The following is a 12,815-nucleotide window of genomic DNA, read 5'->3' on the forward strand; positions in this document are numbered from 1 at the left end:
TGCAGAACCTCAATAAAATCATTACGCATTAAAGGAAACATAGGGCCACAATCCTAATACTGCCTCATTGGTAGGTGTGTGAGTGTGTGTGTGTGTGTGTGTGTGTGTGTGTGAGTGTGTGTGTGTGTGTGTGTATGTGTGTGAGTGTGTATGTGTGTGTGTGTGTGTGTGTTTGTATGTGTGTGTGTGTGTGAGTGTGTGTGTGTGTATGTGTGTGTGTGTTTGTGTGTGTGTGTGTGTATGTGTGTGAGTGTGTATGTGTGTGTGTGTGTGTGTGTTTGTATGTGTGTGTGTGTGTGTGTGTATGTGTGTGTATGTGTGTGTGTGTTTGTGTGTGTGTGTGTGTGTGTGTGTGAGTGTGTATGTGTGTGTGTGTGTGTGTGTGTGTGTGTGAGTGTGTATGTGTGTGTGTGTGTATGTGTGTGTATGTGTGTGTGTGTGTGTGTGAGTGTGTGTGTGTGTGTGTATGTGTGTGTGTGTGTGTGTGTGAGTGTGTATGTGTGTGTGAGTGTGTGTGTGTTCACAAACTCCTTAAGGCAGAGTTACCACAGTGGGTCGATACAAAGCAACTCTCATTCCCTGTTGTTGTTTTATTATAATTATTGGAAAAAAAACATATACTGACAGACACAACGGTAATTGCTACTGGAGCAAGTTTCTGCGCTGAAAGCGTCCTGGTTGAGGTCCACTGAAGTGTGAGAATTATAGGTCAATCATATAATCCTCTTTAAATCATTTTGGTGACTGGCATGTGAGTTACGGCGAGGGGGAATTTTTGGAACGAGGATCCCAGCCTGAAAAGGGAAGGTGCAAAGCAAGACCAAGGATGAAATATAGTGAAGCACAACTCTTTGCTCATGCCCGTCATCATCGCTAGCTGCTTCTGTTTTTGCTCCATAAATCTTGGCTGCGACAATCTCCCTTAAATCAACCGCAAGTGTAATAGAAGTGGAAACATCCTCAGGTCCCTTTTGTTCCTGGGGACTTTGCAGCCTCATCGTTGTCTGTAAATCAGCTATATAATTCAATTTTGATGGTGGAGCATTTGGAAGTAAAATGGCACGGCTATAATTAAATAATTAGCAGTATAATCACATAGCTTCACTTCTGATTAGTATTGATGTACTTTGCTGTCGTTTCATCTGGTGGTACCCTGCATGGTAATAAAGCGAATAATGAATCATTTGGGTGACAATGTGTCTGCTGTAAATAGATCTGTCAGGCTGGTGGAAGGATGTGTTGCATCTGCAGACAGCTGCTGGTAGAAAGGAGGCACTCTGTCATGCACTTTGCATTGTTGTCTGTGACGCGCTAATGGCTTCCGTCTTTATCGACGCGCTGCTATTACCGCCAGAGATCTCTTTGCAGACACATATTGGGACTGATCGGGGAGCTGAATAGCCCTGGGTGTCCATCCACAGACCAGGAGATTAATGAACCAGAAATGTAACCAGATAAAAGATTGTCCTTTTAGTAGACATTTCCATCTTTCCTCAGGAATACAACATTCATGCAGTTCCTCCTTGTGGGGCACTGTGCTGAAGATGAAGTGAAAACAGAGCTAAGCTGAATGAACATCCTTTTTGCCCTCAGCGCAGGCTATATTTATGTCCTGTGCCTAAATGCCAAAGGAGAGCTTGGCCTATTCTCTCCTAGAGTTGGAGAGGGGCCTGGATTCCAGAGTGTAATTCAGCCTGGGTTTGCCAACTTTTCTGCCAGGCAGAATTTAGATGAATTTTATTTATAGAGACATGTATCCCATAAAAACAATGGAGTCAGTTGTGCCTTGGTGATCACAGAAAAACCACAGAGTGACATGCTCAATATGATTTTGTTATCCAATATGTGAAAAGATATCTGAAGGGTTACCTGAGCCATGAGAGTAGAACTATATATTTTCCTCTTCACCTAATTCCACAAAGTGGTTAAACTCGGCATGACCTCAGGCCTACTTGCAAAACCTACAAGGATTCCTAGGTCTCTGTAAGAGGGTGTCCTGAATCCAACCAATCATGAAATCGAGTACTTCAGTCAATTGTTTGTGAATATCCTTTTAATGTGAGTAGCAGTCTCCTTATGAGTCTTGTTCTCTAACATGCATTTAGCAGACGCTCTTATCCAGAGTGACTTCCATGGCAACAGAACATAAGTGTATCCCTTCAATTTAAACGAGCAACAATGTCCGACCAGACTTGCAACACTCCTAGACAAGTGAGTGTGAGCATAACACTATTTAACAACAGTCCCTAGAACACAGGCGTTAGCGGGTGGGGACAGAAGTAGAACTGAGATGCAGTCTGAAGAGGTGGGTCTTCAGTCTGTGTCGGAAGATGGCCGGAAGTGGTTCTGCTGTCCTAACCCCTCATTCCACCAATGAGGGACCAGTACAGACAGAGATTGTGTCTGAGAGGAGCGACCCCATCGGGTCAGGACAGTCAGTTGCCCTGTGGATACAAAGGGCAGCAATCTTGAGGGAACATAGGATTTGAAGAGGGGTCATAGGTATGAGGGGGCTGTCCTATTCACTGTCCTGTATGCCAGCACCAGGGTTTAGAACTTGATGCGATAACAGGAAGCCAGTGAAGTGAGATGAGGAGGGGAGTAACTTGCATGTCCATCAACTATCATACAGAAACCGCTGGGTCAATGTACATGCATATTTGGTTATTATAAATTCTGTAGCTGTAATTGAAATTAAGATGCATTAATAAGTAGGCTATGCATCTGGCTTTAGGTGTTCCAGGATGTTCACTAAAGATGATTCATTTATGGGTTAATCAAACAACAAATCCACAGCATTCCTGTTCACAGCTAAGGCCAAATCCTAACCAGAAAGATTTTGAATAAACATAAGGCCTTTTACTAATACACTAATTGGGGGTTGGTCTCCTGCAGGTGTTAGACAGCAGTTCTCACCATCTGCAGGGCAGAACAGGAAATACAACTGGCTTATTGAACTCAAGACTCAGGTCCCTCAAATGAGCCTACTGTGTTACTTTAGTCTATATAAACATACAGTAAAATGAACACCCACAACAACTTCAATTGCAGAATTTAGATTTACATTGCATTGCTCTTTATAAATATTTGTCTTTGGACATGTTTTACAAAAAATAGTGAGCATCTACATATATATTTTAGACTATATATTTTTAAAATGTGGTATGCCCAGAACTACCACGATTTTATACCACCTTTAAAATTTCCACACTTTATGTGTAAATAACATGACAAGATGTAAAACATCTTGAACCTAGAATACGGTTACTATGGCAACAGCCAAAATTGGACACAATAGAAGGAGACTTCCGTAAAGAAGAATCAAAAACGAATGCGGTGAGGGTACACTGACAACAAGCTACTGTGTTAAACGACTGATATATCTGTATCCATGTATTTTATTATTATTATTATTTTTTTTTTTTTACATAAAAATGGCAGGCTGTATCCTCAAAAAGGAGGTGGGTTCATCAAATAATGTAAGGTTAGCCATCAAAAAATAAAGTCACTTCGCTCTCTGTACTAAGGTATATAAGGTATACATGTTGCCTTCTTATCACTGTGCCCACCGCGGTATCTTCACTAACCAGTCAGCTAGCTGGCAACTACCTTGCCCTTTCCGATTCCTCACCCCGAAACTGCACCAAGCATGTTACTGCTAGATTGCACCATCTCTATTACTAAGAGAGGGGTGTTGTGTTTAAATATAAAAACGTATATGCTTATCAACATTATAAACGAGTTGAAAGGGAATAAACATCAAACTTTACCAATATTAAATGCTAATAAATAGTTTAACTATATTTTAAACGTTTTCCTCCTTTAAATTGATCCGATATTATTGAAGTGGACTGTTCCAATGGAATATTCTTGCCCTTTTTTTCTTGTGGAAGTACATGACGTCACCCTAGTTGTTTGGAAGGAGAAAAAGGTACAAGCAACAGTATTATCCGAAATATAGACCGGCTCCGGCACGGTTTTATGATTAAAGTGGCATTTTCCAGCTCTTGAACCATGTCTACCCCGGCTAGAAGACGGCTTATGAGAGACTTCAAAAGGTAGTAGCTGCCTTGCTACTTTCACATATGTTTTGCTGCAATGTTTTCACTGTCATTGGTGTTAGCTAGCTAGTTAGCTGGCTAACACCTGCGGTAGTTAGTTAGTTAGCTGGCTAGGCCTGTAATGCATAGATAGCTGTCTAGCCTGCATGTTGGCTGTTTACGTTTATGTTGCTTGTTTCCTAGCATGTCCTATCTGACACAATTCATGTGAAATTTGGAGTCACATTTGTTGTGTCAGAATTAGTCGACGTAAGAGCTATACGTTGCTTTCTATGCACCGTTGCTTTGTTCTTGTTGGTGTCTGAAGCTAACTGGATATTTAGTAAACTGTGTTGTTTGCTAGCTATGTGGCTTGCGAGGACGAACTGTTTCTTAAGTTAGCTAAATGGACAAAGACATTCGTTGGCGTGTTGTCTAACGTTAGCTCAGAATTCTTCAACATTAGCTGAAGCTATAGGTAGCTGATTGTTTGACTCCCCGGCTGGTTGCTCTTATATTCGCAAGTCCCAAACTGTTTGCCAACTTAACAGTGAAGATGGCAGTAAAGATGAGAGTATGCACACTCGACCTCACAGCGGACTAAGTTAGCCATCAGTTGCTTTTTAGTAGACCATTATTTGCTGTCTAGCTTGCTGTTATGTTGCTATCTCGCGTGCAAGTAGAACAATGGGTGTAATTTATTTTTCATTGCGTCTTGCTTCCTAGCTAGCTGAACTATTGTTGCATTGTAATAAGCGTCTGAGTTGAGGACACTTTCTACAAAGCTTGCAAGCTAACGTAGGCTAGTTAGATAGCTGTAACCTTGGCCATATTAAGGAAGAAAAATGGACTTGATTATTAGACAGTAACATAACGTAACATTAATATTATCTTACATTTTTCCTAAGGTGGCATCTTGTACGTAGTTAAATGAGCATGCTATGACGCCTGAAATGCTAAAGAGGAAATGTCAGTAACGAAAATTAAGCGATGCCTATGAACGTTTGTGAAACAGGAAATGGCCCATTTGCTTGGTATTTCTATTAAAATTTTGCAGAATGGGAGCCTCCATCTTTCCTGAAATTTTGTATGCTTTTTTCTCATTCCCTCTGTCCATTCATATACCTTGGACCACACCTAAGTACTTTCATGTAAAGTCAAGATTTTTGTTTGTGTGGACACAATGGCCTGTACTCTGTTGTGGATATATCAATATTTGGAAAATATCCTTACATTGTCCTGATTATTTAGGGTGTAAGCCCTTAGTTATTTAAGGCATGAATATATTGGTAATATTGTAATGAAGTGATGCCAACATTTGGAAGTCATACTACATGGTGTACTGATCTACTTTCATTGCTTATTGAAAGCAATTGAATTGATTAAGCATGGTGAACAGGGGCCTCACATGACTGGATGTAAATATACCAGTTTAAGATCTATCATTAAAAAGTTAGTACTAAGCTAGAGGAAGTTCTCGTGCATTGTTTCATTGTTCTGGTTAAACTGATTTGTTACTTGTGTTGGGGGGCTTTGGATAATACCTAGTATTTGTTAACCATGAGTAAAATATATCTAGGATGCCAGAATTAGGCATATATGTGTATCATTGAACATCAAGAAACATACTTAGCAGGGGAAAACATAAATATAGGCCTCGGTAGGTAGACTCAATGCAACACAAGTGTTTGTTTTAATGTGTGGTGAAATGATAGACTGAAAATATTTAAACTATGGCTATTAAATATTGATGTAATTGCTCTTGGTGGAAGTGGATTGCTATCTGATGAAGTGTGTATATCTGTTTTGTGAAGTCAATTAACTGACTACTTTTAGCATGTTAATTACTCAAGAAATTAGGTAGGCTGTCAGCTGATTTACAATGCTAACACTAGGTTGTAAAATTTCAAAATGTTCGATCTGTTCAGTAAGCAAAGATGTCACTTTTGTATGTTTTACAAAGTTTAATCATACTCAGCAAAATAACTCTGTGCTCCCATAATTTAAAGTAATTAATTCATACTCTGTACTCACTTTCTTTTCTATGCATATTGAGGTTTTCATTGAAATTGTTAAATTGGACAGTTGTGCTGTTCTTCTGTCTTTTGCCATTATCATGTTGTCATTCTTAGGAATCTGGCTTTGTAAGATGTAAATAGATACGGATTCACACCAGAAATGTGTGATGGAAATGTGGATTTTACTTGCTTAGACTGAATGTAATACAAATGTAATCCTTGTAGCCAGATATTTAGTGAAATACAGGTGGCAATGTGGTTGTAATATGACATTGCTGAGTTGTGGTTTAAGCTTTGTACTCGATCTTAGATGATTGTGGGATCATTTTCCAGACTTGACCCTGTTCTGTTCACTTTGGTAGCAGCAGCCTAGAGCAGTATAAACACAGTGTAATAGGTCCTGTATGAAACTACATGGGCATTCGTGTTTGAGGCCATGTACTCCCAAGTAATCTTATGCAATAAATAATCAATTAAGATTTGAATACTTTTAATAATGTACAATTATATACTAATATTATGTTAGTATGTAACAGAAACCGTTCAGTGTGAAGTTCCTGCTGTCCTCTCATTGGTCAGCCATGGAAGATGATCAGCGAGGTCATAAGGAAGTTGTCTCAAGGGAAGGGTCTGTTGCTTGTGAAGGGGGACCTCGGGAGGGGGAAGCATGACTTCAGGCCACCTTCTGCCAGTATAGTCACCAGATGGGAAATATTCCTGCAACCGAAAGGCAGTGCTGGACACCTGTTTGGGGGGGGGTGTGTGTATTTGGATCACCACCGGAAACAAGCAGTAGACATAGGCTGATATGGTGATGGGGTAACCTTATCTCAAGGTGTTGCTCCAGCCTCCAGCAGGATGGCCCCATGGGACACAGTGGAAGTGACCCATGAAAGAGGAGGGTGGGATGGGTTCGGCTTCAGTCACTAGCCCATTTTCTGCTTTATAGTTAAGGAGTAGAAATGAGAAGTCACTATTTAATGAAGAGCCCATGAGGACAGGTGGCTGTTTTAAAATCTCTTTTTCTTAAAATCCTTTTAGAAGATTTTAGATTGTTAACAAAGAGGACACATTTCCGTCTGGGCTGCTAGTGAGGTATTATAGCAGTCCAGCCTCTAGGAGATCCATGCAGAAGTTTATCTGCATCTTTGAGAGAAGCTGAGAGAAGTCTTATCTGTCTTTTTAAAATGAAAAAAGGATAACTCTGATTATGCTTTTGACATGAGATTCCAGTGGGAGATCAGGGTCTTTTTTCAATCAAAATCTGTAAATTGGAATCAGTCTAATTAGAAATGGGTCCATGACAGTCCCCATCTGTTTAAATTAGTATGACCTATTGCAGCCCAGGCAAGACAGTGGAAAGCCAAGCCTGGCCAACCAAGCATAGAGAGGTTCTAGCATGGCTTGACCCTGCATGGTTCCAAAGGGAGAGAAGAGCTATAACTGTAGCAGAGTGTGGCTCAATATTGTATTGTGTTTTCAATACAGGCATTAGTATTTTTTTTGTTCACCACGTCCAAAAAGATTTGCTACGGAATGAATCAATTATTACATGATTAATAGGATAGCAATGAAGTCAATAACTGAATAGCTGATGAAGAATTGACTGCCATAAGACACAAAGAAGCAGTTTTTTTTCTATCTGTTATTGACTGTGAGGGCAGATCAGCTGAGATTATGAGATTAATTAAAGTGCTGCTTCATGGAGACATTGGAAAGACTGCGAGTGGTCCCTGAAAAGACGTGCGCAGGAAACAGGTCACGGTCACATGGTCGGAGCACTTTGGTCACGGCCAGTTATAGAATGAAAACACTGGAAGGAAGGGAACAGAGAAAACCTAGCAGGTCCACAGAGAGGTCTGCCCAGGAGAACAGGAAGTGATTAAACTGTGGTGGGACAAGTTAACAAGTTAACTACAGAAGAGGCTTGCTTTCCTTGCAGATAGGAATGCACAGGAATGAACTAACTTCCATAAAAACACCGGTCCTATTTATCTCACTCACTGACAGGCAGAGTGGGTTACTGGGACTGGGAGACAGAAATTATGTTTGAAAGCCAGAACACCTTGTGTTTTTTTTATATTTTATACATCCCAATCAAGAAAGTATATGCACAACTGTATTTATACTAACCAGCTCACTAGCTATCATATTTGAAAACCCATATTGAACAGCAGGCGACATCTTTAATTAATCGAGCAGATGTTAGCTAAGAGCATGGCTTTATCGTTTACATTTAGCGCAGTACAGAAATACATTTAAATAAAAAAATGCCTGGGGTTGAGTGAAGGTTGTTCAGCCACACAAGACATCTTCAGAAATTGACTTAGCTAGCCATTTAGCTAGGCATCACACTCTCTATAAAGGGTTGACCTTTTACGAGCAATCCGTCTTCATTTCGTTTCAGTCAGAATTAAGGGGACACTGCTTTCTGGCAGATGTTTTCACTGCTTAGGCCTTGTGTTGAAAAGATAATTGGCAGGGAGAACAGTCTGTCTGTCAAAGTTCAGCATAATCTACTTGCTTTCAAAAGCAGCTTTTTCTACTTTTCATGTTGAGAAATGAGTATGCATTTAAAAACACAAGTACCTATTTTGTGATCTATTCAAGGTGCTTGAATATGTGATCCTTCTAGTTTTAACTCAATATAAAAACATCTGGCTATATTACGATTAGGATTATAGCATGGTGCTATCTACTAAAGTGCAGACAGAAGTTCAGATGTTGAAAGAAAAGGTTGTGTCGTCTCTTAACCGTAAAAGGCAATCCTACAAGCACAGGAACTTAAGAGTAAAACACAATTTGTTATAGAGAATTAAAATGTCCTTTCAAGTCTGCGGTGATGTAATTTGTGCAGTTTTTTGAGTATTGTTGTGATCAAATGATGTCCCTGAGGCAAGAGTTGTACAAAAACCAACAAAAAAATGTTGCTACCATTTGTATTGTGCTTTAATTCACTCTCCAGGCCTTGAACAAATCATTTAAAAGGATCACAGCACGATGGCCATAGTTTCCTGTGTACTTTCATTATAACGAAGAGGTTTCCCTTTTTTTTGTTTGCTCACAGGCTTCAAGAAGACCCTCCAGCTGGCGTGAGTGGTGCTCCATCAGAAAACAATATCATGATGTGGAATGCAGTTATTTTTGGGTGAGCTCTTTAAATCCACCCCTCCCATTGTTCCGCTGAGCTGATCGCCGCGGGTACATTTGAAACCCACACATCAGATAGATGCAGGCAGGTGGTGCTCAGGACCACCCGACCTTCTGTGACCTCAAAGCGCTGCTCTGATACTGAGAGTGATGAGCACAGCTGGCCGGCTTTATCTTATTAATGGGAAATTATGGAGGTCTTCAGTGTCGCCTCTTAAGTGGGAAATAATTTGCTTTGAAGATGCCCTTATCCAGGGCGGTTGGCATAGCTTACATTTTTCACATTCTCTATTCATACTAATGAATATATTTACAGAAGAATGGTTTCACCTGGGATTCCATTCTGCAAATTTCTGGCCGCACATCTGGTTACCAAATCCACCACTCCTCACTGCAACCCTCATATGAACAATAGCCATCTCTTGAGTCTGTCAGATTGTGTGCCTATAATGCTTCTTTTTGCGTTCTGCTGTTCAGAAAAGGAATTCTGTGTCTGCACTCAAGTGTGTTCATTTAAATCAGTAGCTCTTTGTAATTATTCTGTTTTCAAATATATGAATGTGTGTGTAACAAAGTGTTCTTTCAATATTTCTGTCTCTTCGTTTGCAGACCTGAAGGCACCCCATTTGAAGATGGTAAGTTAATGGCTTAGTCAACCCTTTCAGATGTAAAGCTCCATTTAAATCTGTTGCAGCTGTGTTTTTTGCATATGAAAAATTTTGTAATACGAATAAGACCGCAATTGAGGTTGTTTGCATGTAATTGGAGGTGGAAGTGAGTAAGGGTCTGAATTCAGGTTCACACCTTTAGCCTGTAGTAGTACTGAAATGTCCCTGCTGCTGAGCCAGCATTCATATTTAATCTCATATTAGTCTCGTCACACATTATTCGCAGCTGGGTTGAATCTTGTCTCAGTCAAGGATTAATGCTTGTCATGGGGAGTGTATTTTTAGCAGTTATAATTGCTTCTCTCTCCACAGGAACTTTTAAGCTTGTGATAGAATTTTCAGAAGAGTACCCAAACAAGCCTCCCACAGTTCGATTCATCTCCAAAATGTTCCACCCAAATGGTAAGAGACTCGGCAGATCTTTGGGCTCATGTGTCAACAAGAATCAAGCTCCCTGTTTGCGTTGTTTTTAAAAACGCCAAAGCATGAAATATTAATGTCAGTACATTAGGAGCAGCATGCACCAGAGCCTGAAGAACTGCAATTGGTGGAAGATAAATTAAGACTATGGGATAAATGGGAATTCTGCTTCAGTAACGAAAGCAGTCATATCCTGGATAGCAAAAAAAAAAAAGCAGTTATAACCCCATTCTACAAGAGGTCACAGAGCACATGGAGAGGAAGGATGGTAGAGTTGATCTGGCAAAATGGTGAAAAGTCTTAAGTTCAGAAATTGAGAAAAGGTGCTGTTAAATATCCAGTCTGTAGAGATGTCCACAAAATGTTTTCAGTGTACAAGTTATACACACAAAAAAGATTCACAGGAAGTGGCTAAAAACATGATGAATATAAAAAACAGGCCAGCCATACGAATTATTTCAGTCAAAATGAAGCCATGTTACCCCCCAAACAATTTGGCCTACTGTACCCTATGCAAATTGAACACACTATTTCACAGCAAAGCTATTTCCAAGTCACTAATTTTCTTGTGTGATTTGACTTTTTTCCATCGTATATACTTCTCTCCTCACTTACAGTTCTTATCTAAAGAGAATGTGGTCACATCCAGGTCACATCTGGGTCACATCAGGTCCCTAGTGTTGCACATATCATATCTACCATCCCAGTTCAGACATTTTAGAATGCAGGTTGTAGGACTCAGCGGAATAGTTAGCTAGCTGAACATATCTCCATTGACCGTTTCTCCATCTGAATTGTGTTTTAATAAGTCTTCCCTTTTTAGTTTATGTATTGAATGAAGACTAACCCACAACACACTGTTTCACTTTGATTTTGCTTTTTCTTTCACATCTTCAATGCGTCATCTTTGTGTGACTTCCATAGTCATCTTCATCTGAGCTGAATGATTTTTAAGTAGTTTGATTTTTTTTCTTGCATTAGCAACTGGAGTTGGGGGGGAAAAAAATAAACAGGGCCCCCGTTTAAATAATCATGTGAAAATAACCTCCTCAAAGTACAGGATGAATAAATAATTTCTACTTTTTAATCTTAAGTATATGCAGATGGAAGTATATGTCTAGACATCCTTCAGAATCGCTGGAGCCCCACGTATGACGTCTCCTCCATCCTGACATCTATCCAGGTGGGTTGGAGCCCTCGGCAGCTCCCACTCTGTGAGGAGTGCTGTCTCTCTCTGTGTGCATGGCTGTCTGCAGAATTATTGCTGACGCTACGAAAGTGCGCAGTAGTGCTGCTCTGCATTTTAGATGGATTTTTGTCATAAATATATAATGCCTTGCCTGTTCGCTGTCTGTTCTGCTTGTGATCGTAACTTTGGAAATGTAGGGCACCACTGTCATTGTCTTACTGACACTGAACGTTGTCTACCAGTGCAGGCCAGGCTGTAAACCGTATAAATCTAGGTTGTAGATTTTTTTTTATTAAAAATGTGTTTAAGTCAAGAGCACAACATTAAAAATTGCATTGAAACATTTTTAAATGAGATACAGGACTGGTGCATAATGAGGACTTGAAGACTTTTTGAACCAAAATAATAAAAAAAAAAAATGTTTTTAAAATAATCTAGTAATTGTTCCAGGCTCTTGGACTTGTCCAGAAAAATGCTCTTGTCTTTCCAGTGTCCTTGTTTACATTGGAATGAAAATACATAGCGCTACAATTTATCACAACATGAGCACTGTTGTATAGGAATGGAAGCCAGTGCTGCTGACCGCTTTTCTGAAGGGAGAACCGCTGTGACAATCAGTGAAGCTGCTCACAGAGTTTGTGTTGCACAGGGGGGTTCCTGCTCATTGAAACTACAGATAGACGCATCCCATTCTCTGCTCCTTTGGCCTGCCCGCAACTCCCACCACAGCATAGCACCAAACGCCTGTAATGTAAAATGCCTAATGCCAATAATATAATGTAAATGCATTTCTAACCCATCTGTTCTTTACTTTGTCCCCCCCCCCCAACAAAGTCCCTGCTGGATGAACCGAATCCCAACAGCCCAGCTAACAGCCAGGCTGCACAGCTTTACCAAGAGAACAAGCGTGAGTACGAGAAGCGCGTGTCCGCCATTGTGGAGCAGAGCTGGAGGGACTCCTAACACACAAGAGCGTGTGTGTGTGCTCTTCGACACTGCTATCAAACCCAGTCTTTCATTTACCTCATCAAGAAAAAAGGAGTCAACAACGGAACTTATAAGTGCCACAAGTCAAAAAAGAAAAAAAAAATGTAGGGACGTTTACTTGCTTGCCAACACCTTTGAAGAAAAATTATCTTTTAGGTTTGTGTTGTTCTTAATTTTTTTTTTAATTGCATGATGTGAAATAAGTTATTGCTAACAGAATTTGTAATATATCTCTCTTTTTGTTGTTGGATTGATGCTGTTACTGTTCCGTTTCTATAGAACCTTTTATTTTTAAATGTTTTCTTGTTTGGCTGTTGGAGAGTAATGTCTGATATTTTTTTTT

At 40.0% G+C, this 12,815-nt stretch overlaps 1 protein-coding gene across 1 annotated transcript; it reads left to right on the top strand.

The window, feature by feature from the left end:
- Window positions 1-3,911: 3,911 nt before the first annotated feature.
- On the top strand, window positions 3,912-12,564 carry ube2b (ubiquitin-conjugating enzyme E2B (RAD6 homolog)). Its single transcript, XM_036525705.1, has 6 exons — window positions 3,912-4,058; window positions 9,126-9,206; window positions 9,818-9,843; window positions 10,189-10,278; window positions 11,391-11,479; window positions 12,320-12,564. Exons 1-6 carry the CDS (start codon window positions 4,015-4,017, stop codon window positions 12,446-12,448), a joined length of 459 nt encoding a protein of 152 aa, XP_036381598.1. The 5' UTR covers window positions 3,912-4,014; the 3' UTR covers window positions 12,449-12,564.
- The last annotated feature ends 251 nt before the right edge of the window (window positions 12,565-12,815 follow it).

This window comes from Megalops cyprinoides, chromosome 3 (genome assembly GCF_013368585.1).
Source record: "Megalops cyprinoides isolate fMegCyp1 chromosome 3, fMegCyp1.pri, whole genome shotgun sequence".
Taxonomy (NCBI): domain Eukaryota; kingdom Metazoa; phylum Chordata; class Actinopteri; order Elopiformes; family Megalopidae; genus Megalops; species Megalops cyprinoides.

Coding starts and splice junctions, on each gene's coding strand:
- ube2b (XM_036525705.1), top strand. CDS start 4,015: ATGTCTACCCCGGCTAGAAGACGGCTTATGAGAGACTTCAAAAG. Junction 4,059..9,125: donor CTTATGAGAGACTTCAAAAG/GTAGTAGCTGCC, acceptor GTTTGCTCACAG/GCTTCAAGAAGACCCTCCAG. Junction 10,279..11,390: donor CAAAATGTTCCACCCAAATG/GTAAGAGACTCG, acceptor TTTAATCTTAAG/TATATGCAGATGGAAGTATA.